The following is a 27,556-nucleotide window of genomic DNA, read 5'->3' on the forward strand; positions in this document are numbered from 1 at the left end:
GCTATTTCTAAATTGGGTATACTTTTAGAAATTATTTTGTCTTATTTCTCAGCAAAATTTCTCAAAACTCCCAACATATCAAAACTGAGACTAAAGTAAGTCTACTACTCGAAAGAGAATCAGGAAAAGGTTTTCTTTCGCCTCCACACTTGGGCAGACCCTTCATGCAGAAGAGGGACCAAGGTCAAGTCTGCCAGTAAGAGCCAGTTCTGGTCATAGCAGCAGGACATACAAGAGCTGTGGGGTGCAGATGCAACCTCCCACTGGAGCACCTCCCTGCTGTGAGCTTAGAACGTTCAGTGTAGGAGTGATAAAGGGGCCACTGTCTTCCCCTCCAGCTTCAGAGTTATAATCAACTGATTCTAGTGTGTGCCTGATAAAGGCTACTGAGCCATTTCTCAAGGGTGAGTGCACATCTGGGTGAGTATACAGGAGACCGAGACTTTGAAAATAAAATATTTAAGTGCAAAGAACTTCTTGGTTGTCAACTCACCATTTACTAAATGCTAACAAAATGCTGGGGATTTGGAGATAAATATAAATAAGATCATTTTTTTACCCTCAAAAATCACAAAGACCGTTAGGGAAAAACTCCATATCCTATGTTATTCACTAAGAATCATTGGTGGAGGAATATCAATTTGTAAACCAAAGTCCTCAGATATGCAAGGGCTGCAAGGATTCTCATCAAGAAAATCATTTGTAAAATCGTTTCCTTAGTGAGGTATAACAAAACTAATAAATTCCAAAATTATGAAATGTCAGTGCTACAGAAGGAATACTCATTTCAATAAACGTTTACTGAAAGCCTACTGTGTACCAGGCAGAGTCTTCAGAGATACCATCTGACTCGCTGAAGACCAGTGGAGTGGGAGACAGAGACAGCTGAATAATCACTATCCAGTGAGGCAACAGCTATCAATGGGGCAAGAAAAAGAGCAGGCAGTAGAGGAGGAGATTTGATTAACTGTGTTACAGAAGAGAAACACACAGTGGCCTATTAACAAAGGTTGTTTTCTGGAGATTATTTTCTATAACTGTTTAAAGAACCAACTTCCTTTAGTTTGCCCTGATATTAGCATTAACGTATTTCTTAATGGAACAACTGAGTCCAAAACATACCACTAATGCCAGATTCTCACCAAGAAATCATTTGTAAAATCATTTCCTTAGTGAGGTATAACAAAACTAATAAATAAATTCCAAAATTAGAAGGCTAAATTAGTCCTGACAGCAAAATGCTCCTTGACAAGTGCCGGCGCTTGGCAGTTGTCCAACATCTGAATAGACTCGAGAGAGAATCATGTTATCAGCTCAGCTTCATGCTACTGAAACAGCACGAAGGATTTCCTCTCCTGCCCCCTGAGCCCATGTTCACATGAGGCCTGTGTTAATAAGCCCACAAAGAGTGGAGAATTATACAAGTATAAATCTAAAAAATAAATAAATATGTAAGGCTCATACAGCCCTAACTAAACACATTTACATGCCTTTCTTGATTCTGTCTAGTGATTTTGACCATTCTCTCTCTTACTATTGCAGCATTTACAGCTGGAAAAAGGTGGTACCAGATGGCTCTGCCTTGACATAATCTGGCAACCAGCAGGACATTCGCTGGAAATCCAGAAAACTATCAGTTAGCTAACAGCTGAGATAAAGAAAGGGTATTTGGAGGCAGTGGCGATGCCATGGGGAGATTTTTTTTTTAATCTGCCTTGAATTATCCATCCATGAATATAAATGCTAGTCAAATTCAGCAGAAGCTTAACACTGCAATGTAACTCAAGTCATTTTAAATCTGTGACCCTTTCAGATCCTATGTAAAATCATGTCAAGAAGTCGATTTAAAAAAAAAAATAAACATTTCAAGATATCTTTGTCTTAGGGCAATTTGAAATTCTTCAGGCTGGGAGTGGGGGCTCATGCCTATAATCTCAGGCACTTTGAGAGGCTGAGGCAGGTGGATCATCTGATGTCAGGAACTCCTCTCTAGTAAAAATACAAACCTCTTCTCTACTAAAAATAGAAAAATTAGCTTGGGTGTGATATTGGGAGCCTGTAATCCCAGCTACTCAGGAGGCTGACGCAAAAGAATTGCTTGAACCTGTGAGGCAGAGATTGCAGTGAGCCAAGATACTGCAACTGCACTCCAGCCTGAGCAACAGAGCAAGAGCTCATCAAAATCAAAAATAAAATAAAATAAAAATTTCAAGTCATGTTATAAAACAATGCTAATTCTTAAAACACATATTTTAATATAAACATAATTTATTGCAGGTAAGAGATAAATGCGGGGACCCTTTTCTGTAAAGGGTACAGGCAATGAGGGGCTGTCCTCGTCATAAGGAGGTAGATGGAGAAGTCCAGCTGTGCCCGTGGGACCTTCCCACTGTTACCATACTAAAAGGACAGGGGCATCAAGAAAAGGTGGCACTGAGGGTCCTCAGAACCAAGCTTGCCCTCAGAAGGATAAACGATCACTACATCCTTTTGTTTGTTATATAGTAATGAACAAATGAATTAAAATAAATATGATCAAGGATTATTAATATAATCAGGTTTTTTTGTTTTGTTTTCCAAAGAGGTTCTTGCTCTGTCACCCAGGCTGAAGTGCAGTGGCACTGTGACAGCTCACCGCAACCTAAAACTCCTGGGCTCAAGTATCCTCCCACCTCAGCCTCCTGAGTGGCTAGAATTACAGATGCAATTCATATAATCAGGCTTTTAAAAACCACCTTTGTCGACCTATGGAGCACACAATAAATAATGCTTTAAATATGTATAGAAGTCATACAAATTTTTTAAAAAGATTAACACTAACAAAAGATATAAACTTAGTGATTTCTCTAAAAGAAATACAAATGACTAAGGAAGAAGGGGATTCAGAGTGGGTTTGCCTTCTTATTTACACTTTTTAGCATCTTCTAAATCTTTACCATAAATGTGTACTACAATGGTAATTATCACAAAAGGGTTTCTATAAAATGGATTTGCTAAAGTGGAACAGTGATAACGTAAAGGAGTTAAACTTAGCTGTAAGATCTTTACACGGTTTCAGGCACTAGATCTGAAAATACTGATTCCTGGGGAAATCCCTTTGGTAATTTATTTTCATGCCTTAATCTTAAATATGTGTGTATAAACGTGTGCACATAAAATCATGGTACTTATGGAACTAATTCCAATTTCAAACCATTCTTAATTTAACTGCATATTCAGAATAATGTATGATGGCATGGATATACAATCATCAAGAGGTGGCTTTGCTTCACTCATTTATCCAAGGCACATTCAGTGAAACACTAAGAAGTTCCAGGACACAGCAATGAATGAGGTGAAGCCCTTACTGTCCAGAAATGTACAGGCTAAGGGACAATCAAATGCAATGGACACACACTAAGACAGAGGAATTTACAAAGAGCTATGGAACACAGAGAAAGGAGCATCTAGTTATTCAGGATATGGTAAGGGGGTTTGTTTGAGAAGGCTTCAAAGAGAAAGTAAGACAGAAACAGCTGGGCGCAGTGGCTCATGCCTGTAATCCTAGCACTTTGGGAGGCGGAGGCAGACAGATCACTTGAGCTTAGGAGCTCAAGATCAGCCTGGGAACATAGCGAAACCCCGTCTCTACAAAAAAATACAAAAATTAACTGGGTGTGGTGACGCATGCTTGTGGTCCCTGCTACTTGGGGGCGGAGGCAGGAGGATCGCTTGAGCCCAAGAAGTAGAGGCTGCAGGGAGCCAAGATTGTATCACTGTACTCCAGTCTGAGTGACAAAGTGAGACCCTGTCTCCAAAAAAAAAAAGAGAGAGAACTAGAAGTTGAATCTCACAGGATGCACAGTAATTCAAGAGACATTCCAGGTATGGACACTAAGGTTGCTCCAGGTAGAAACTGAGGCATATAAAGACATAAGACAGCTCAGGATGATGATAATTATGATGATGGTGATGGCAGTGATGCTGGTACTGGTGGGGGTGACGTAACAGTTGCTACTAGCATTTATTAAGCACTTTGTGACAGAAACCATACTGTATGTATGTTAAATCATTTAACCCTAACTACCTGTGCAGAAATACTGCTATTTCTGTCCTACAAACGAGGCACCTGGGAACAAAAGCATATTCATAAATAAGTAGAAAAGTCAGCATTCAACCTTAGGCGATCTGACTATAGAAGTGATACTTTCATCCACTACACAGGCTGCTTCCAAAAGACAGCGACTTTCTTAAGAAATCGCAAAAGGTTCAAGAAACTTTTGTTAAATGGTAGTGCAGGCAGGTGCCAGGTGCTGCAGACAGAAAGATGAGAGACGCACAGGCCACAAGAGCCTCAGTGTAGCAAGAAACACACAATATTTATACAATAATGTTACATACGTGATCTTGAAGTAATATAAAGGAAGAGTCATTGATTCTGTTGTGGCCTTGGGAAGAGGGAACACATCTCAGCAGAGTATATCACAGATAAACAGTTTTATCAAAACAAACTGAAGCTCTCTGAGAATATTTGGGGATAAAAGAATTTTTTTTTCAGGCATCCAGGGCAAAATGTGAAGATATACAAAGGTACAATGAATGTAGGATAAATTCTAATATTATTATTGAGGTGCTGCTGTGGCAAAATAATAATAGAATTGACAGGATTTGATGAGTAATTGGAAAAAATGAAGGTGAGTGAAGTTAGGAATTGATCTGAGGATAAGATAAGGAAATCAATAAAGACAGAAATACAAGGAGTGGTGCTACAGTGATGACCCGCAGTTAGGCCCAACAGTTTTCTGTAGAGCAGATAGTCTATCTGACAGTTAGAAAGGCCAGCTTGTTGAACCAAGAGAAACACAACCAGGTGCATCTAGAAATGTGAAGCAGGAGGGTAGAGGCAGCCAGGGGAGTGTTCCCTGACTCAAAGTTTTAAAAGTTAAAGACCAGATGTACATATCAAAATTATTATCTCCTCTGAAAGCACTTCGCTTCAGAGCATGAGAAACTGAATTACATAATGTCTTTATCCGCCAGAGTAATGCTAGAGTAATGTAATACATATATTTTTAAATGTAAGTACAGAACAAATAATTCTAAGGTAGAAGGTGCAGCAGAAATATTTCAGAAACACTGTTAGGTAAATAAGAAATACTGTACCTTTAGGTGATAATGAGGTTTTAGATAAATTTAAATGCTTTAATCCCTTTGGGAGTTTGGCAAATTGAATACTTAAAGAGGACACACCTGAGAAGGGAAAAAAAGAGATTATTAGAATTTTCAGGTTCTCAGAATTATATTTTTTACAATGCATGAAAACTTAATTTTGATTCTGACTGAAGATATCATATTTTTCTTTCTAACATCACACTCCGTTTTCTAACCATTCACCCCCAAACCCCCTTTTCTTTCTGTCCTACCTACAGGGTAAGAGAAGGGGAATATTGTTTTATTAAGCGTATAGTATCTGAAACTTTTCCATTGGAGATATTTTTCTTAGAGCCAAGTGTCACTCTTTTTTCTCATAGTTCTATTTAAAATGCAAATCCTCTTGGAAAGGATAATTGTTAACCCCTTTTCTTTTTAACCTCTGTCTTAATGAGCTGATCTCTCTTCTAGATGAGCAGATGTATGCTATTTAATTATTGTCAAGAAGAATGGAGTATATTAACTATTCTGATAACGGTAGATGGATTCCTATACTTAATTGGCTTACAGCTAACAACCTCATACAGAGCTTCAGAGCATGTTTTAACTTCTTAAACGTAGATTTTTTAACTTTGTGTAAGGCACCAGAACGTTACAGTATTTAAAATCAAGTATCTTCTAAATTTAATGGCCAGAGTGGGAGATTGGAAACACCAGCCACTCATCCAAGGACTGCAGTGAGCATAGACTGTTTTCTGGGAGGAAATAAGTAACAGATAAATGTATGACCTGCATACAGGTCCTTCAACCGACCTCCTGCTGTAGACTAGCCAACATTTCCCCAGGCGCATGTTCTTGAGAAGGCTCCTTAAACAATATTAATTTCTGTTCCCTTAGACTAATCTCAAGCTTCAGGGAGCAATAAGAAATTACTGTGCTGGTTGCTGCCCTATTATATAACCCAAATTATCAACAAATCTAATCACAACTTGGAAGAAACAACATGGAAGTCATGCGGCTTGACTAAGCCTCTACATGGGTGGCTCCCCAAGAATAGTGGGTGTTTTGGGAGCCTCTATGTCCCCAGTGTGTTTCCACAGTCAAAGAAGTTTGAAAATCACTAGATTCAATCATGTTAAACAAGTTTTTATTTGAGTCTTTCCAGAGACTTGAATGTGCTAATCCATTTTGTAAATTACAAGAAAAGGGCAGGCTTGATATTTAGCTGATATATTCTTGTAAGAAAAAAAAAAGTTACTAACAAGTTGATGGGAGGAGGGAGGAAGACCGAAAAACTGTTAAAACTTAATCCAAAAGGCAAAAAAAGAGAGGGAAAAAGGGACAAAGAAAAAAATGGAAACAAACAGAAATACAGATTTTCACCCAAATATTTCAATATTAAATACAGATTTATTAAATATGAATATTTAATTAAAACTTATTTATATCATTTAAAAAATATACAGACTCAAATATGAGTCAAAGATGATTTATTTGAATAAAAATATCAAATGTTTTCAAGAGATTCACCTATAGATACATGTACTCAGAAGTGAACATAAAAACATGAAAAAAGATATGCCACAAACACCTGATGTAGCTGCAATAAGACAATTTAAATTTTAGAAGATGACTAAAGATAAATGGAAGATTTCATTAACAAGATACAATTACCCTAAATCGATGTTCTGATTAACCTCATCTGAAAATAAAGTAAATCTGACAGTAACAAAAGGAAAACACATATATTACACAAACACACACACAAATATAATGATGGAAGTTTTCTAACACACTTCTATTAGTAGCTAATAAATGAACAGAAAAAGTAAAGATACAGAGAATATTAAGAGCATAATGAAAAAATAAATGATTGATATATTTAAAACGCTCTACCCAGTAACTACAGAATACGTTTCTTCAAAGTGTACACTGAATATTTTCCAAAAGGGATCATATACTGAGCCATAAAGCAAGTCTCAACAAATAATAAAATGTTCCTTAGTACTATGAATTCATACACAGAATATCAGTATGTTCTCTGCTACCACCATAACAGTTCAAACAGAAATTATAGCAATAAGATAATTAGAAAATCCCCAAATAACTTAAGCAATATATTTCTAAATAACAAGAGTTCAGGAAAAAAAAAAAAAAAAACACAATGGGAATTTGAAAAATATTTTGAGTTAAATCTAAAAACTATAGTATTAAAAATTTGGGGATCTAACTAGAGCCATGGCTAGAGAGAAATCAATAGAACTGGAAAATAATTTTTAAAAAGATGAAAAACTGGAAAATAATTACCTAATTATCCATCTCCAAAAATAGCAAATTAATCCTCACTCACCTCTGTAAACAGAAGGAAGGAAAAAAATAAAGAAAAGAGAAGAATCCAATTAAATAAATAGCAGCTGTAAAAATAAGTAAATTTTAACAAAGTTGGTTCTTTAAAAATACTAACAAAATCAGTAAACTCCAGCAAGACTGGTAAAATAAATAAATGAGAGAGAGAAAGAGATCAAAATGTCAAAATCAAATGAAAACAGGATCTTTATCTTTGTAAAGATCCTACAGGCACTGTATTTTAATTGGAGGGTATAAACAAATCGGTAAGTCAAAAAACTATCATTTTAATAGAAAGAAACAAATCCCTTATAAAAAAACATGGCAGACCAAAATTAATTTAAGGAGAAGTAAATAATCTCAATAGTTTGCTATCTATTCAAGGAAACAAATTTATTACTAAAAAATGTCCCCACAAAGAGAAGCAAAAGAAGTATTTCTGTTTCAAAAATAAGGCCAAGAGAAAAAGACTTGGAATCAAGAATGTAAGAATATAGGGAGGCTGGGCACCATGACTCACGTCTGTAATCTTAGCACTGTGGAAGGCTGAGGTGGGTGGATCACCTGAGATTGGGAGTTTGAGACCAGCCTGGCCAACATGGAGAAACCCCGTCTCTATTAAAAAATACAAAATTAGCCGGGCGTGGTGGCAGATGCCTGTAATCCCAGCTACTTAGGAGGCTGAGACAGGAGAATCATTTGAATTGAGGAGGCAGAGGTTGCGGTAAGCTGAGATTACCCCATTGCACTCCAGCCTGGACAACTAGAGTGAAAACTCCATGTCCAAAATAAATAAATAAATAAATAAAAAGAATATAGGGATACTGGAAAAAACTGAGTCAACACATCTAATTTTTGAATGCCCTAAAATCTAAATCTATGCCATTTTTAAACATTACTTTACCTGTTTAACCACAAAAATATCAATTATCTCACTTAATCCTTAGAATATTCTTATTTGGTAGGTACTATGACTATCTATTTTTAAGATAAAGAAGAAGCTGAAGTTTGGAGGAGGTAGGTAATTTGCTCAAGGCCACTTAGCTAGAAAGCTGTGAAGCCCGGATGGAATTAAACCCATGTATTTTGACTCCAGAACTCACTGATATACACTGAGAGACATGAGATATAAAACACCAAGAAAAGTAAGCAGCAATCCTAGAATCTATATCTCTCTTGTCTTACTTAGAAGATCAAATCAGAGCCACCACCAAAGAGCTGGGAAAAAACATCAGCATACTTCAGGTCAAAAAAAACATTAGAGGTGGGATTCTAAATGGTCTGTCAATGAAATAATCAAATCTGAAATAAAGCAAGGGGAGGAGCCTGGGGAACATAGTAAGACCATGTCACTACAAAAGAAATTTAAAACTTAGCCAGGTGTGGTGGTGCACACCTGTGATCCCAGCTACTTGGGAGGCTGAGGGGCGAGGATGGCTTGAGCCCAGGAAATCGAGGTTGCAGCGAGCTGTTACTGCACCACCATACTCCAGCCTGGGCAACAGAAAGAGGCGTTCTCTCAAAAAACAAACAAAAAATGCAAGGAGACGAAGTGAGGAGAGACATTTCTGAAAAGACTGAAATCATAAAAACTAAGGTAATTGGGACGGATAACTAGGAAGAACAGAACACAGAATCCGTAATGCTTAGAGAAGTAAAGCATAAATGTACACACTCATATTAGTATTAGAAAACTAAAACCAAACTTTCCCCTGAACAATGTACTCTGACGTTTTCTATTCTGTACCACTGCTTTAAAAAAAAAAACAATTCTTGTCGAGAACTACTAAACTGATTTCATGGCCAGCTAATGGGTCGTGACCCACAGCCTGAAAAACACTGTGTTAGATGAAGACCAAGAGCAAGCTGGGAACAGACATGGCCTTGCAACAAGGATAGGCACAGCTTATGTACGTGTGTGGTCTGTTCATCTCGTGTGGCTCCTGCAGAAGGAGAGCAGGAGGGCATCAGCACTTGAAGCATTGCACACATTATACCTGTGCTTACTAAGTCATACTCCAGTCTCCTTTACCACAAGCCCCTCAGCAATCGGAAGACTGCAGGTCTGTCCGCTACATAGATGTGAAAATAAGAGATTTGCTGCATCAACATTCATATCATAAACTCTTTGAAAGTTTCCAAATATGCCCCTGAGTATAAGGTTTAGGTACAAAACCACATTCCATTTACTGTTTAAATTCCTCAGAATTCTTGGCCACTTAACTGTTAAGATCTTATCTCCCTTTTTTTTTTTTGAGGTGGAGTCTCGCTCTGTCACCCAGGCTGGAGTGCAGTGGCAGGATCTCGGCTCACTGCGACCTCCGACTCCCTAGTTCAAGCAATTCTCCTGCCTCAGTCTTCTGAGTAGCTAGAATGACAGAGGCATGCGCCACCAAGCCCAGCTAATTTTTGTATTTTTAGTAGAGATGGGGTTTCACCATATTGGCCAGGATGGTCTCAATCTCCTGACCTCAGGTGATTCGCCCTTCTCAGCCCCTCAAAGTGCTGGGATTACAGGTGTGAGCCACTGTACCCAGCCCCTTACATTTCTTGGAGCTTTCTTACAAATAATAGTCCCCAGCTTGGTCTTTTTATATACTGTATAACTCAATTACAGACTCCTTCTTCACCCTTTCTATTAGTTTCAAACACAAAATACCATCACTGAAAAGCCTGGGAACAAAAATTACTAAAAGTTTTCTCTAGACTGAAATTTCAATAAATATTTTACACTCAATTAGATTTCTTGTGGAATTTCCATCCATGAGCAGAAAAGCTCCCAATCATCTTTAGGTATGTAGCCTGAATGAAAAAAAAAAACAATAAAGAATTTGTATTCAGGAGGCTTATCCCAAAGAGTAAAGAAAGGTGGGAGGTACAAGTGTTGGCAGCTGTCTGTAAGCACTGGCGAATACAGCAATGAATGAATCTAGAAGGGCAGAAATGAGAAGAGTCTTGGCCTGTGAACATATTTTCAGGGTGTCAAAATTTGAGGGTATGTGAGCAGAAACCACACTGGAGAGTTGCCAGGAACATTCAAGGCTATCCTTGGAATGACTCCTGATGACAATGCTGGTAAACGCGCTGCAGCTAGATGAAAAGACACAAAGTCAGGTCTCAGAAGCAGGAAAGCAGAGGGAAAAGCAGGCAAACACCACCTTTGAACACATGGTCTGACCGTATACAAAAGAAATCTCTATACACTTTACCATAATTTTCAAGTGCAAATAAAAAAACTATACAAGAGAATTAAGGTTAAATAAAAGCAAATTCAACTTAAAGAAAACATTTTTGGATTGTGGACAAAGTCTTACATTAGATGCTGTGCATCTTAGGAAAGAGGGAAGGGGAGACAGAAAGCCAGGGAGTGAGGATGAGAGGAAGCAAGCCGCTGAAGCCTGGGGGAAGGAACGTCCACCTCTAGTTACCATGTGAGCGGAATGAAGTTAGTGCTGTTACGGAAGTTTACACAGGAGCTCCAAAGTGAGGGCAAGACAGAAGAAACGGCACCTGCGGTGACAAGGTGTGCAATGCGGCTGCACCTCAGAGAACATGAGGTAAACAATGAGACAGAAAACAAAGGGCCTCCAATTCCTTCTTCCCCTTCCCACCCTCCAAACAACGTGTGGTCTTTTAGGTTGGGCATCTTTCGAGTAACAGTGTTTCTGAGATTCGTCCGTGCTGGCGCATGAGTTAGAACTCCACTCTATTTTGAGTAGTATTCCAGTGTACATATTATCTATACCACATTTATTAACGGAACCACTCTCCACTGACCAACATTGGGGCTGTTTCTACTATTTGCCTATTATAACTAGCACTGCTACGAACTAGTAAGTCTCCTTTGTGGATGTAAGTCTCTGTGTGGGTATAAGTCTCCTTTCTCTTCGGTGATACACCTAGGAGTGGAATTGCTGGGTTATATGGCAGATTTGAGTTTAACTTTTTAAGAACTGTCTAACTGGTTTTGCATGTGGCTGCACCATTTAACACTCTCACCAGCAATGTGGGAATTGCTATTTCCTCACACCCTTTCCAAGACTTACTTTGATTATTGCCACACTCCTGCTTATGAAATGGTACCTCACTGTGGTTTTAATTTGCATTTCCCTAAACACAGAGAAGTGGCCCCTTCCTGGTCCATCTGAACTTTGGATTTCATTTGCTTAAGAACCTTCCTCAAACAACTACCTCCCTCTACAGAGTTTCCTCCTGTCAGTCAATAAATATGATCGATTCTCTCCCATCTTAAAAAACAAAACCAAAATAGCCCTCCCGTCTATAAAACTGTGCTCTCCATGATTTCTACTTTGTCACATTCACCTCTCTGTAGTATCTGACTAATAGAGAAACATTTGCTTTTCCTAAAAATTGAGTATATCTTAAAGAAACTACTATTCCAGTACTATTCATCCATTAATTTCGGCTTTGGCTTATTATATGAGGGTGTTTTTTGTGTGATCTAGTTTTCTAATTGAGTCTCAGCCTTCCTGTAGATTCACTTCTTTACATGATGACAAGTTACCCTGGAGATTTTTGCTTGAATACAACTTAGCTATCTTTGTCAGCCCAGAACAATGATCACATTAAAGACAAAAAGAAAACCTGAACATCTATATCAGTATCTTCAGCTCAGTTTAATAATTAATGCTCATCAAGTATAACACTGAAAGGTGAAAGGCCTTATTCAATAAATCTGGAAAACGTTTGCAACAGAAAATGAAAACAAAATAGTCCCACTAGAGATAAACCAATTAGTTCCTAAACCTTGTCCATCAATATTCTACTAAGAATTCAAATTTTTGAGTTTCCCTTTCTAAACCTACTGACTCCTCTCTCTACCCATCAAAACACTTTTAATAAAACTTTCAGACTCTTCATGAACTCTAGTCCTCATCCTCTCCCTATTCTAACACTCAAATCTTGTTAAATATTAAAATATAATACTGGTACAGAGAATTCTAAGATAGTCCCCAAGATTCTCACCCCCTGGTATATCCGCCCTGTATAATTTCCTTGAACATGGGGGTGGGGAGCAGTAAATATACTGCTGACTCTCGAACAACACAGGTTGCAACTGCATTGGTCCACTTATGCGTAGATGTTTCTCCACCTCTGCCGCTGCTGAGAGAGCAAGATTAAGGCCTCCTTTTCTTCCTCCTCCTCCTCAGCCTAGTCAATGTGAAGGTGACCAAGAAAAAGACCTTTATGATGATCTACTTCCACTTAATGAATAGGAAATATATTTTCTCTTTCTTATGGTTTTCTTAATAAAGTTTTATTTTCTTTAGCTTACTTTAAGAATACAACATATGATACATATAACACACAAAATACCTGTTAGTCAACTGGTTATCGGCAAGGCTTCCGTCAACAATGCTATTAGTAGTTAAGTTTTGAGGGAGTCAAAAGTTACATGTGGATTTTTGATTGCTTGGGGTCAGTGCCCCTCACTCCTGTATTGTTCAAGGGTCAACAGTAATGGGGCAGCCCTGCCATGATTAGGTTACTAATCACTTGACTCTGAGTTCATGAAAAACAGGGAAATTGTCATGGGTGGGCCTGATCTAGTCAGGTGAACTGTGTAAAAGACACTAAAGTATCAGAGAGATGTGCTCCAGCTGGCCTCAGACACAAAGCAAACTGCTATGTTGTGAGATAAGGGGGTCACATGGCAAGGACCCTTCTAGAAGCACAGCCTCCAGGAGCTGGGAATGGTACCCACTGGCAGCTAGCAAGAAATTGGGGGCCTCAAGCCTATAGCTCCAGGGAAATTAATTCCACCAACAACCAGTGAACTTAAGGGAACTCCAGGTCACAGATGAGAGCACAGCCCCTGCTGACAACTTGCTTTGTCTTGAGAGAGACACCCAGGGCGCAGAACCCAGCTAACCTGGACGCAGACTCCTGAGCCAAGGACACCATGAGAGAATCAATTTGTATCATTTTAAGCTGCCGAGAATGTGGCAATTTGTTATGCAGGAATATATAACTAATAAAATATATACAAAATAATACTTTCCTGTTCTTTTGTTTCACTTCAAAAAAGGTTAAGCAGATCATGCAATTTTAACATAAGTATTTATAAGAAAGGGTGGAAAGAACTGGAAGCCAGAAGAAACACCAACAGCACTTATCATCACAACTTAGCTTGATACTACTCTTCAGGCACGGCTAAATTAAAATCCTCTAATCCTCTTACAATTCTGGCATCAATGATAATGAGAACTCTGCAGTACCTCTATCCTCCAGCGGGTTGCCAGCAAGGTTAATCGTGTGGAGTCCTGAGTTGGGATTATGCGCTAGAGCACTGGCCAGTTTTTGTGCAAAATCTCTGCACGTAAAAAAAAAAATAATAAGATTAATAACACAAAATGTAAAACCATTCAAACGGAACACTTAAAGCTTAGAACAGAGTGAATCTATATAGAGAAACCTCCCTTACAATATTAGTCTATATATCATATATTTGTTAATACCCATTAACACCTCATTAGAGAATTTATAAAGCCACAGCCAGAATTTTGCTCATTCTGATTAGCCAAAAGCAAAAAGAAAATATACAATTGCCCCTTTAAAGACACTCTGTTGCATGCTATAATGGTACTTCCTGGACCCTCAATAATTTAAAAAAAAGTCCTGGATTGAACCTGCTTTTCATGAAAATTATAGTATTCACTGTATCTTATTCCTCATTTTGTGCAACTGTGAACGCAAAACTGATTACACTAATTATTGAGTTTAAAGGTTACAACTGCTAGCACTACATTTTGGCAAAAATTAAAACCAGTTTTAGTTATGTTTAACTTGAAATAATGTACTAAGTGCTATGATTATGAAACTGTCAACCCTCCTCACTTAGCAGCAGTAAAACCTTTATTCTACTAGATTCTACTGTGCTCCTAACAGTAGGCTTAGGTAGTGACTACTAAACCATTAGATAAAGACTATGCAAGTGTAACCTGAAAAGGGAGAAAAATGACTAAAACTGATGAAAGCAAAGCAGTAAAGTCATATGAAATATGTTATCACTATGTCCACCAGTAATGATAATAATAAAACCTGCATATACCATTGACAGAGTAAAAGGCACTTTGCCAAGTACTTTATATATTAATTCATTTACCCTCACAATTTTAATTCTATAGAGGAGGCACTATTATTATCTCCATTTTAAAACTGAAGAGACTAAGGCACAGAAAGCTTAAACAACTTGTGCAAGGCCATGAGGCATCTGGCTCGAGGATCCATGCTCTTCACAACTACACTGTGTGCTCTCAAAAATATCAAGTGAGCCAGATGCAGTGGCTTATATCTGTAATCCCAGCACTTTGGGAGGCCGAGGTGGGCGGATCACTTGAGATCAGGAGCTCAAGATCAGCCTGGCCAACATAGTGAAATCCTGTCTCTATTAAAAATACAAAAATTAGCCAGGTGTGGTGGTGCATGCCTGTAATCCCAGCTACTTGAGAGGCTGAGGTAGGAGAATCACCTGAACCCAGGAGCTGGAGGTTTTAGTGAGCCTAGATTACACCACTTCACTCCAGTCTAGGCAACAGAGACTCTGTCTTTAAAAAACAAAAAACAGACCAAAAAAACCCTGCACATGGCCGGGTGCAGTGGCTCACACCTGTAATCCCAGCACTTTGGGAGGCTGAGGTAGGCAGATCACAAGGTCAGGAAATAGAGATCACCCTGGCCAACATGGTGAAACCCCATCTCTACTAAAAATACAAAAATTAGCCAGGCATGGTGGTGAACACCTGTAGTCCCAGCTACTTGGGAGGCTGAGGCATGAGAATCGCTTGAACCTGGAAGGTGGAGGTTGCAGCGAGCCAAGATTGTGTCATTGCGCTCCAACCCAGCAACAGAGTGAGACTCAGTATCAAAAAAAAAAAAAAAAAAATCAATTGATACAGTATCAAGAGACGTTACCAAATTCTTAGCCTTCGTGATGATGAAAATCATAGGGATTTTTTTTTTCCCAGAAGGAAAAATATTGCCCTATATGTGATCTGCCCAACTTAAAAACAAACAAAACTATGAATTACTTAGAAGAGCAAATGGCACAGGATTTTAAAGGAACATATTCATAGATTTAGGAAGATACTCACGTTCTAAGTCCAGCATTTTCCAACACCAATTCTTCCAGTCGATTGGACCTACTCACCACCCTCAAGATCTGTTCACAGACATCAGTGGACTGTAACAGAAAACATTCTTTTGACTATTCCATAGCTCTAAAGAAGAAAAACTTTATTGTTATAAATCCATGCAATGCAAAGTTTTAATTAAGTGAAACATTCACTCATTCAATAAACCTTGAAAGAGCATCAACTACTATGCACCACCGTGATGAACACCCTGGCAATATAATAATATCAAGGAGAAAATCCTTGCCTTCAGGAGTGTGCCAACCAGCAGTAGAAACAGGCAAGAGGAATGCTATGGTCAGAGTTTGTGCTCCCCGCTCCGCCAAAATTCAGAGTTAAAAACCTAATCCCCAATGTGATCGTATCAGCAATTAGTACCTTTGGGAACTGACTAGGTCATGATGGTAGAGCCCTCATGAAGAAATCAGTGCTTTTGTAAAAGAGGCCCCAGAGCTATCTTGCCCCTTCCACCAAGTAAAGACACAGCTAAAAGACACCACCTGTGAACAAGAAAGAGTGCCCTCACCAGACACCACATCTGCTGGAGCCTTGATCTTGGACTTCTCTGCCTCCAGGACTGTGGGAAATAAACCTGTTGTTTATAAGCTACCCAACTATGGCATTTTGTAATAGTAGCCTGAACGAAATAGGATAAAAATGCACAATTATAATAAAATAATAAAAAGGCCATTTTGGTAGTGCTATGCATACACAGACGTGTACCTAATCCAGGCTCATGAAACTAAGAGGACTTCCCAAAGAAAGTGACGTTCAAAACACAGAACTGAAGATCAGGTGTTAGTGATGATGCTAATGATGAAAACATCTTTGCTGAGTTCTCACCATGTGCTAGGCACTGAGTTAAGCCCTCTATGTGTACTTCATTGTAAAACCATTAAAGATTATTATTCCACTTTGATAGATAAGAAAATTAAGATTTAAAGAGGTGGCCAGACGTGGTGGCTCATGCCTGTAATCCAAGCACTTTGGAGGCCAAGGCGGCGGATCACCTGAGGACAGGAGTTCAAGACCAGCCTGACCAACGTGGTGAAACCCCACCTTAAAAAAAAAAAAAAATTTAAAGATGTCATGAACTTCAAGAGGAAGGCTCAATATGTTCTTGATGAATGCTAGCTGGTACTGGGATGTTCCTGCTGGAACATAAACAGGATAAAGTGGGAAATGACCTAATGATAGGAAAGAGTTTAATAAATAATTGTCTCATGTTAATAAACATTATGTTTTTGGAAAAACATTATGTAATTACATAACTATTATGCCTCTATGTTAAACAAGATTGCAATTAAAATGAATAAAACAGAACAAAATTTTGAGGGGATGATGAAAAAGCAGTTGTTCCCTGGTGGTAGAATTGTGCATATTTTTTTCTTTAAAATATTACTACTTTTCTATTTATTTGTGACCTGCTTCATTCCAAAACTAATTTAAAGTAGTTCTTAAACTTAATATTACTTATACATTAAAAACTGATTTTAGGCCAGGTCCAGTGGCTTACGCCTATAATCCCAGAACTTTGGGAAACTGAGGAAGGCAGACTGCTTGAGCTTACGAGTTCAAGACCAGCCTTGGCAACATAGTGAAATTCCATCTCTACAAAGTATACAAAAAGTAGCAGGAGTGGGGTAGTGGCTCACGTCTAGTCCCAGCTACTCAGAAGGCTGAGGTGGGAGGATCACTTGAGCCTAAGAGGTCAAGGCTGCAGTGAGCTATCATCAAACCACTGCATCCCAGCCTGGGCAACAGAGTGAGACCCTGTTTCACAAGTGCACTCACACACATGCACACACAAACACACACACATACAAAGTGATTTAAAAATTCTCCTTGCAACCTAGGGTGTACTAAATACTTCAAGATATTTGAAAAAAAAAAAAAAAAGTGAGAGAAAGAAGGCATGTGCTGTGTGCCATGGCATATAATATCAAAGCACTTTCTTTCCTTACATTTCTTTGACTTATTAGATCACAAATACCCAACTGGATTAACCATAATTGAAACAGAGTCTGAAATGCGGCAGAAGTTCTCTACCCAAGTATTTTTAAGAAAACCTAACTCGGAAACACCCCAAGTCCCACAGCATGTAAGGTTGTCATAATTTTTGTTTACTGTTTGATTCCATTCAGCCTATAATGCCACTTTCACACTATTCCTGGGTTTCTAACGTGTTCCACTGATTAAGAAGGAAAGAGAAAAAATTAATTCCAATTGACCCAATGCCTGCAATTTACATTATGCTGACACTGATGATATTCAAAATGGTAACCCCCATATCAGTATAATTCTTTATCTCACAATGTACATACAAGGGAATGCATCTTATTCTGTGTTGTCATGATAAAAAGTGATGACTTAGATAATGTTTTTGCAGAGATTATTCTAATTACCCAAAATAATTCTTGGGATCATTACCATTTCTGAGCTACCTTGCAGTGCAGTCGGAAAAGTAATTTACCATAATGCTTTGAAGATTTAGAGCCCACTCGGGTAAAAATAGTGTAATATAAATTTATTAAAGAAAATGTATGAAAGTGTGTCCAACTTTTAAAATGCCAGTAGGGGAGATGCATAACAAATCATTCATGATTAAAGTAATTCTACTAATTTTTATGGAGTACCAACTACCCTGAAAGCATCATTTTCTACAGGGATGAATATATGGAAATGAAACTTTTAAAGGGAGACACACTCAAACCTCGCTACTAGGTATGTGATAATTCCAACAACATTTTCCAAACGTCTACAGCATGTGCAGCACTACGTGCATGGATTTAGGAAATTTTTTAAAAACTGGATGCAACAGCTCTCCAAGAGCTTGTATTCAGTTAAAAATTGAATGTAAACAACAAAAACTATAATCAGTATAGAGTAATAAATGAATAGTGCAGACTACAATAAAATTCTTTTTTTAACAGGGAACTTTAGAACTGAAAGAAACCATTTACATTATCTGGTACCACAGTGTCATTCCCTAAAGACTAAAAAAACATGCGACGATGCTTGCCAATGTGCCTGAGTTGCAAAGCAGAAGAAGCTGAGCAAGACCCCAATTCTACTGCTTTTTTAATGAATCAAGAATGTTGGCCAAAAACATGGTCCTATTCGCATATTCGGTACCATCTTTTGGTTTTTTTTAATCTTTTATTCAAGTTAGAAATAGACTGCTAATTAGGTGCTAATAGTTGCTTCACAAAGATCGACATCAAGTCCTATTTTTTTGCAGCACCTTGGCACAGGAGGCTTTCATCGGGCTAGGAACAATCTTAACCCAAGGAGCTAATATAACTTGAGAAGCAGCCACTTATTTTTTGCCATGCACTTCATGTTTACCAAAATCCGAAGAAGTGCTTTTTCACACTGTCCTTTCCTTTGAATAAACCCAGTGTTAGATAGTGCTCTGAGACTACAGTACCCATCAAAAGGGTAAGAATCGTTTCTTTTTAACTTTGGGTGAAAAACAAAGAATTTAGTATTCTTTCTAAAGACGTGGAGTAATATCCACAAAGATAATTTTTCCTTTTAAAATACCAAATATTAAAAATATATGCAAACTATATTTTTGTGTTTAAATCTCAGTTAACAGAAAAGCAGAATGAGCAGTCCTCAAATCCTGTCACTCCACTTCCCTCCATCCCAGGACAACCAAGAAAGCATACAAGCACTTACATGCTTTGTTTTGCCAGGACTGAAATGATTAGGTGCATATTTTATGTCTTAAACATCTAAGACAGCTGAAAGGAGATGATACCTGGGAGAAATAAAGACAGAATGGCAACAGCAATTGCCTGGACACCTTCCTGTAATTGCAGGTTGGGACAATCTCCAAAAGCGAGATATCCGCAACCTTCTTGAAACCCTCTTGAGACCCCATTTTGAAACTCAAAAGCTTATGTGACTGTTTGAATGAGCCAGAAAAACTAACGTGGTAGCAAACTATTGTTCTCTCTGATCCCACAATCCCTGGACTAATCTCCTTCTCGTTCCTCCAATGGCTTCCCTTTCCCACCTGTACTCTTTGCTGACTCAGTCCTAGAAATGGCCCCATTCCAGCAAGCAGCAAACAAGGGACTTCTATTCTTAGGCAGCTACCTGTCTACTCCCAGAGGGCTCACCTGGCTCCCAATCATGCCAACCGTCACTCCATCATGACTGCTCAGACATAACTCTTCTTTGAATAATATAGTTCACATAATTCATACTCACGTATTTGTTCATTTCTCAACCTCTTTGATAACTTATTAGACATCTACTTATTAAACCAATTTTTATTAAATAGCTACTAGGAGCCACACACTCTGATAAGCACTGGCTAGAGATGAATAAGAAATGGTTGCAACTAGCTCACAGTAACAGGAATGCAGGAAGCTGAGGCCCTGGAAGGTCAGGTAAGTTATCTAAGGTAACACAGCCTTGTAATAAAAATCAGAATCTGAAACCGAGGTTTCTGATTCCAAGTCCATGCATTTTCCTTTACCAAATTAGCTCGTAAGGGACCTCAAATGAGTTTAGTCCATTTTCATACACATAATGTTTTAAGCCACCCCTACCCCAGACAAATTCAGAGCACCAAGTCACCTGCCCACTGGCCAGTTTCAGCCCTCCATCTCCTACACATCCATGTCTCAATCCAAGTCTGATGTATTCACCATGAAAATCTTAAACCCCACACTCTATGACCTCTGAAAGTTGGAGGCTTAAACATAAGAGTCTCCAGGAAAACATATAAATTCTTTCTTATCCCATAACAAACACCAGAGAGTAAATTTATGGATAAGCATCTGTCTATAGGACTGATATGAACTGGTAAAAACCACAACACAGCATCTTATTTCCACTAATAAAATAGATCAAATAGCTTTCTTCTTCATACCTTATGAAAACTAACAGATTTCACTTTAATTTCACTTTGCTTTCACATAAATCTACCCAAAAACCCATCTAGAAAATCAACCTAACTATCATTACTCAACCAGAGGAACTCTACCTGTTAATGTTTTCCTAAATTCTTAGGAAGGGAAACTTTGTGGAGACAGAATGTAAGACAAGAGTATAAAATCTGCTATTTGCAGCTGCGCAAACATAACTTTAACAGTTTTTGTCAACTGAATGAGTTTGTACTAAAGGCTACACTAAATCTATCTTTTTATCTTCTTAAATTGCCTGAAGCAGCTGAATACATGAGGATATACTTGGAAGCATCTCATATTACAAAAGTTGCTAAATGTTATGCAAATCATTTAAAGAAAAATATCTCCTCAAGAAATAAAATATATACAGTTTATCAGTATAGTAAAAAAAAAAATAGTGTTGGGGTTTTTCTTGTTTTTTTTGACAATTATTCGGTTTTGAAATTCAGCAAAGCCAAGCAACATCTGCCGCATGTTTGATTACTTACCAGTTTTAGATCCTTGGAGGACAGCTTTGTGAACCACTGGTTGTATTCCAGGGCAGCAATGATGGGTATTAGGTCCCTGGAAGCAGAAAAAACAAAGTGCGTGAAAGTGTTCTTACAGGAGCCGTGCTGACGCTTCATTTTTAATCCATGACATCCAAGTTCACTTGTTAATTTCTATTATTCACAAACACAACATCTAGTGCTATTCTGGCCACTAGACAACAACTAAGTTCTCAAAGACAGACCTTCAAAGTTCCCAAAAGTTGAAGCAAATTGCCTCTAGGGACTCTATTTCCAAAGGAAAAGAGGCTGGTATCAGAATTTGCTTGAAGAAACCCCTTGCTCTGAGAGAAATCATATCTTTAACTCCATGCCAATAACAAGTCCTATTTCTTTACACCTCTCCTTCAAAAAATCTTTTTTTTTTCTTTTTTTGAGACACGGTCTCATTCTGTCACCCAGGGTGGAGTGCAGTGATGTGATCATGGCTCACTGTAGCCTTGACTTTCCAGGCTCAGGTGATTCTCCCACCTCAGCCTCCCAAGTAGCTGGGACTACAGGCCCATGCCACTACACCTGGCTAATTTTTGTACAGATGGGGTTTCACCATGTTGTCCAGGTTGGTCTCAAACTCTCGGGTTCAAAGCATCCACCCACCTCGGCCCCGGCAAAGTGCTGGGATTACAGGTGTAAGCCACAATGCCTGGCCTCCTTCCTAAATTCTTCAACCATCAATTATCTCATATAGTATTCTCTAGTCAGAGGAGTTCATACTGCAAGCAAGGTACTGCCCACCCAGACAGTGAGTGGCACTGGATGGATTCCCAATGCTTAGCAAGTATTTTGCAACCATTTGGTCGTGTTTTTATTAGCTCTAGTAGTGGTTACATCCATAAGATAGCCCAGGTGCATTTTTGTCTTAGGTTTCATATCAGCTCTCTGACCATGGAGTGAAGCTATTTGCCTGAGAGATCTGCCTCCACTCCAATTTTGCAGCCTAAGCTCCCACAACTCATCCCATGCTCAAGACAAAAAGCTGACAACTCGTTACTCATCTAACATGATTGTGCAATTTCACATTTAGAATAATCTTTTACTGCTCTGTTTAGTTAAGAAAATCTACGTGTCCTTAAATGCCACTATCACACATTCTCACCTCCTTAAGTCCTCCCCTGGTCAAATCCCACCTCTCTATTCAGCACTTATTTATTTTGTCTTATAGTTTGTTGCTTTAAGCATCAGTTCTCTACCACCCTCAACTGTTGAGTTCTCTGAAAATCAAGACTTTGTGTACTTCAGTTTTTTAGCTTTAGTGAGGCCATATCAGTTTTATACTCAGTGCAGGACAAGTGGCAGATACTCAAATTTTTACTGAAATAGAAAAGAAAGGCAGAAGGTGGAAAGAGGCCTGAGACGAAATAGTATCTCATAGCTGTGGGTGATGGTCCTATGCTAGGCACTCTGCACAGACTCGCTCATTTAAATCTCAAAACAACCCCAGGAGTTACTGCTGTTTACATCTTACAGATGAAGGAGCAGATGCTCAGAAAATAAAGTGAAACTAGGCCAAAGGGACAGAACGACAGTCAGAACCCTGGCTCTGAGGCACCACGTGTGCAAGTTTCAACAGACATGCTTTCAAAAGATGAGTGCCCATAGGTAACAGAAAAAAAAAAAAATCCAGAGAAACAGGCAGATTGAGTCACGTGTTTCCACATCCCAGGTTTTCTACTGACAAGCCTCTTTACTAACTTTCCCTAAGTTTAAATTTTTTTTTAAGTTTTAGATTAAAAAGGAGAACAACAACTCTTTCAACAGTTGCTTTCTAGTCTTCACTCTCTTCGTCCGCCACTGACGACATGCTCTCTGCTCACAACAGCTCCCTGCATCTCCCCCTACTGCCTAATTGCAGCCTGTAGCTTCTCCACGGGTGAATTCCGTCTTATTGCAGACTGCCCCCAAAGCCCACGCTGAGAGTTCTCTTTCATATTTCAACATTCAGAACTATGGCAAAGCAGTCTCATCTCATCTTTTTTGTGGATTTAATATCAAGGAGTAACCACACTTCAGAACGTGTATTCTGTTCTGTCACATGATCTGATTTGAAGTATAACTGTCTTTTGTCATAGATGAAGTCATTTTCAGGAACTTAAAGGCACATCATTTTACAGAAACAGGTTTCACATGAATGAATGGGTAAAACAGCATCATCTCTACATACAACACTTAACATCAAAAATGCTTATGGTACAATATTACATTTTTAAGACATACAGGATTCTAAAGTGTACATTTGTGTGATATAATCAACAACTGTAATAAAATCTACATATAAAATAAGATATAAATGCTAGCAAATAAGCACTTTTTTTTTAGAAAAGAAAGAAATATAGCCAAATGTCATAAGGATACCGTGCTAGCATTAAAGGTGATATTAATTTCTTCTAACAAAATTCTTAGTTTTTAAATTTTTCTGTGATTAATATTCATAATCCATTTTACAAAATTAAATCTTCAAATGACATAAACAACCTTTTGCTCTAGAAAAAATTATTCACGAGGACAATGGAGACTAAGCATATTGGCATGGTTTGCCTACCATGTTTCTCTAAATTATGTTAATGCACAGGCTTTGTAATGTTAAAAAACAACTAGAAAGAGACAGTCGCATATCATACTCAGTAAATATTTATTTAGTCCTTAGGACTAGGTACACGGTTATTAGGTTCTGAGAGCTAAGAGATGAAAAAGAAGTGTAGCTCTTATTCCTCTTCCGCACTCCAGTGGTAAAGAAAAACCCCGACTCAACCATCTGTAGTACAATGGGGGGAATGTTGAAAAAACAAAGAAAAAGCCCTAAGAGCACAGTAGGACAGCAAGTAATTCAGCCTGAAGTAAATGGGGAAATGGGTCACCCGCTTAAAAGATCAGAAGGAAACCAACCAGCCAGGAAGACAGGAACAGAGTATTTTAAGAAATTAGGAATAGCATGTATAACAGCATGGGAACCGAACCTGAGCATATCCAGCAATTCCATCCATTCTTATGTTCAACAAATGCCAGCCATCCTATATCAATCACTGGGCCTGATGCAAACATGAACACAGAAAATGGTCACCCATCGCCCTGTAAGACTGATGGCCCGACACAGTCTAGCAGGAGACTCAGGAAGGAAAAACAGCTATAATACAGTGAAACAAGCCCTAGTGAGGTGGGGGAATACAAAATACTATGTGTGCATACAAAAGGGGTGCTAATCAAGACAAGCAAATTGTGAAAGAGGATGTTACTGAGCCCTCAGAGATGAAGGAGTAGGATGAGACACATATTCTAAGCAGAAGAAATGGGCAACAGAGTAAGGTATGGCTTAGTCTAAGAGTTTTTAGGTCTCCAGGAAGCACGATAGGAAAAGAAAAAAACTGATGAACTGGACTTCATTCAAAATTAAAATCTTTTGATCCACAAAAGATGTTAAGAAAAAGACAAGCCACATGCTGACAGAAAATATTTACAAATCCCATTTCTGAAAAAGGAATTATATCCAAAATGCATAAAGAACTTTAAAAAATTAAAAATCACCCCAATTTTTTAAATAAGCAAAAGATCTAAACAGACACTTCACTAAATAAAATATATGCATAGCAAATAAGCACAGGAAAGGATGCTCAGAATTATTAGCCATAAGAAAAATACATTAAGAGAAAAACCAAACAGAGATGCATGGTTTAAAAAAGAGGAAAAAAACCTGGCAATACCAAGTGCTGATAAGGACACAGAGCAACTGGAACTCTCAAATATGGCCGATGAGAATGCAAAATGATACACTCAGTGTAGAAAACAGGTTGACAGCATCTTATTAGGTTTAACAGATACCTGACATCTGACCCAGCAATCCCACTTCTAGGAAATCACCCAAGAAAAATCAAAATTTATGTTCACATAAAAATGTAGATAATTATTTATTTTTAAGAGCTACATTCATGATTATCAGAAACTAAAAACAACAGATGGCCTTCAAACTACAGGACTGTCAGGGCTAGATTAGAAAAGGTAATACAGCTTCTACCCAGCTCTCTCTTACGGCAAGCTCACCCATGGAACCCAGTGCTGCCTTGCTGGGAGGAAGTCCAGGCCACATTCTCAGCAGACAGCCAGCATCAGGCACCAGACACAGGAATGAGGAAGCCTTCATTGCGTCTCCTGACTGTTCTTGCTATGGCCATTAGGTTTGAGGTACTTTGTTATATACCAGTAGATAACCAGAACACTTAGCACCTAGAAGTAAGACCTGAAAGCTACAGTTAGGGGGCATGATAGCATGCATGCAAGGTAGTCATAGAAAGCTTTTAAACAGAAACGTTTCAGAAAGTTAATTTCTGCAGTATCAGTGGGAAGTATCAGAGGCAGGGAAACAGTCTCTGCAATGCAGACATGATGTATGAGATACATGGGAGGAGTTAAGGCAGAAGGTGGGTTTAGAGGCTAGAACGAGGGCCAAGGCAAAAGAATTCTTTCCAAAATGATTTATAGCTGTAATGCAATGCCGATCAGAATAGGCATACTTTTGTGATAAAACTATAAAGGAGCAAAAGAATTACTGGTGTCATTATTATAACTGGGTGGTGAAGGCGGAGAAGGAGGGAACCGTGATTGAAAATTGATATATGTTAAGTCTTTTAAGGTGAGGCAGTAGCCTATTTCTTGTGTTAAATGGTGAACATAGAGGTTCAATTTACAGTGATTTGCATCCTGGTACCTATCTGCACAATTTTCTCTAAGGAGACAGGTATAAGGATAGCCTCAGCAGCATTGCAGATAATAGACAATTCACTAACCAAAATGTCTGACCAACATTCGGTAGAATGGATAAATTATGGAATGTTCATACCTTAGGTATCATACCAACATGTAAAACCTCAGTTTCTCAGATGCTTAATACTTCTCAGCCTGGTTGCAATATGCTGAGAATGAGGGGCTTGCACTATAAGACCAAGTGCCCAGGAAGTACTTCGGCAAATGCTTTATGTAAGAGGCAAGGTCTAGTCTAGAGTGACAATCAGGACCCCTAGAATTCATTACCCTCTGGGCATCAAGCCACCATGACAGCCAGAACAAACATGAATTCCAAAGATCAAGGAAACTCAGGCCTGCATGGAACAAACAAGTTTGCATAAAATAAACAAATTATGGAGCCAGTAATAATCAAGATTCTGATGAGGTCTCATTTTAGCAGAAATAACAAAATACACAAGACAGTATGTAACTAATCTCACTTCTGAGAGTTCATTTTCCTGGATGGCTTTCTTAGGACACAGTAATAAGTGAGCACATAAGCAGATCACAAATAAATATTTAATCTGACATTTGCATGGATGTCCCTACTGCTGTGCTGATACCAACTCACTGCAAAGGACTACCTGATTTTCCCTGATGGAGTTTATGGCAGGACTGACCCTTCCTCATGTTTTCACTAAGTGCTGATGCAGTTAACTGACATAAGAGGAAGGGTTTCCAAACATCAGCCATTGTCATATTAACTGATTTCTCTTGGTAGGAAGTTGTAACAGCTTTTCACCATCTTCAGTCCATGACATTTCTTGTGCATCCCCCACTGTGTTTTGCTTTGACAGCTCAAGAAACTCCTAATTATAATATAACCTTTGATCTGAAAAGTAAAGTCAGCCTTAAAAGGAGTTGTAACAGTTGAGGGTACCCTCTCTTGAGTCCTGGCAACATGGCAACATAGCATTCTCCTGTACATTTCCAAACATTACTTCTACCATTTCTTTAAAATGGTAGCAAAAACATCTTAAGACTATGAACCCCAAGGAGAAAGATCCAGTATTAACATCTTTTAGAGCCACGTGGCACAGTCATTTCTTACAAGACACTGAAGAGAGATGAGACGATTAATATTCACTAACCTTTTTCCTGATGTAAATTTACTACACATAGAGCTTTTTTGGTTTCGTTATTAAACTAATTACTGGTTGGGGAGTATAAAAAATGTTGGGATCCAGGTCAGGTGTGGTGGCTAACACCTGTAACCCCAGAATCTTGGGAAGCGGAGGCAGGTGGATAGCTTTTACACAGGAGTTTTCAAGACCAGCCTGGGCAACATGGTGAAATCCCATCTTTACAAATAAATCATAAATGTTAAAAAATTTAAAAAAATAAAAATTAGCCAGGCACGGTGGTGCATGCCTGTAGCCCCAGCTACTGAAGAGGATGAAGCGGGAAGTCAACTGAGCCCAGGAGGTCAAGGCGGGAGTTTTGACCTGCTCCGTTTTCGACCTGGGCTGGTTCACCCCTCCTTAGGCAACCTGGTGGTTCCCCACTCACAGGAGGTCACCGTATTGATGTGAACTTAGTGCGGACACCCAATGGCATAGCACACTACAGCTCAGAACTCCGGGGCTCAAGCGATCCTCCCACCTCAGCCTCCCGAGTAGCTGGGGCTACAGGCATGTGCCACTGTGCCCGGCTCTTTTTTTGAGACAGAGTCTTGATCTGT

At 38.7% G+C, this 27,556-nt stretch overlaps 1 protein-coding gene across 9 annotated transcripts in view; it reads right to left on the reverse strand.

Annotated features, from left to right (window-relative positions):
- Positions 1–27,556, reverse strand: part of CARMIL1 (capping protein regulator and myosin 1 linker 1) — a 342,171-nt gene that overhangs the window by 131,768 nt on the left and 182,847 nt on the right. For all 9 annotated transcript variants that reach the window (XM_064363059.1, XM_064363058.1, XM_064363055.1 and 6 more), the window contains exons 9-12: positions 21,043–21,118; positions 15,591–15,679; positions 13,716–13,810; positions 5,143–5,229 (exon numbers count right to left, since the gene is read on the reverse strand). In XM_064363059.1, coding sequence (XP_064219129.1) covers positions 5,143–5,229; positions 13,716–13,810; positions 15,591–15,679; positions 21,043–21,118 — 347 coding nt within the window. The remainder of the gene's footprint in view (positions 1–5,142; positions 5,230–13,715; positions 13,811–15,590; positions 15,680–21,042; positions 21,119–27,556) is intronic.

The sequence above is a fragment of the Aotus nancymaae genome, unplaced genomic scaffold, assembly GCF_030222135.1.
Source record: "Aotus nancymaae isolate 86718 unplaced genomic scaffold, 86718_ANA_hifiasm-v0.15.2.pri h1tg000051l, whole genome shotgun sequence".
NCBI lineage: Eukaryota > Metazoa > Chordata > Mammalia > Primates > Aotidae > Aotus > Aotus nancymaae.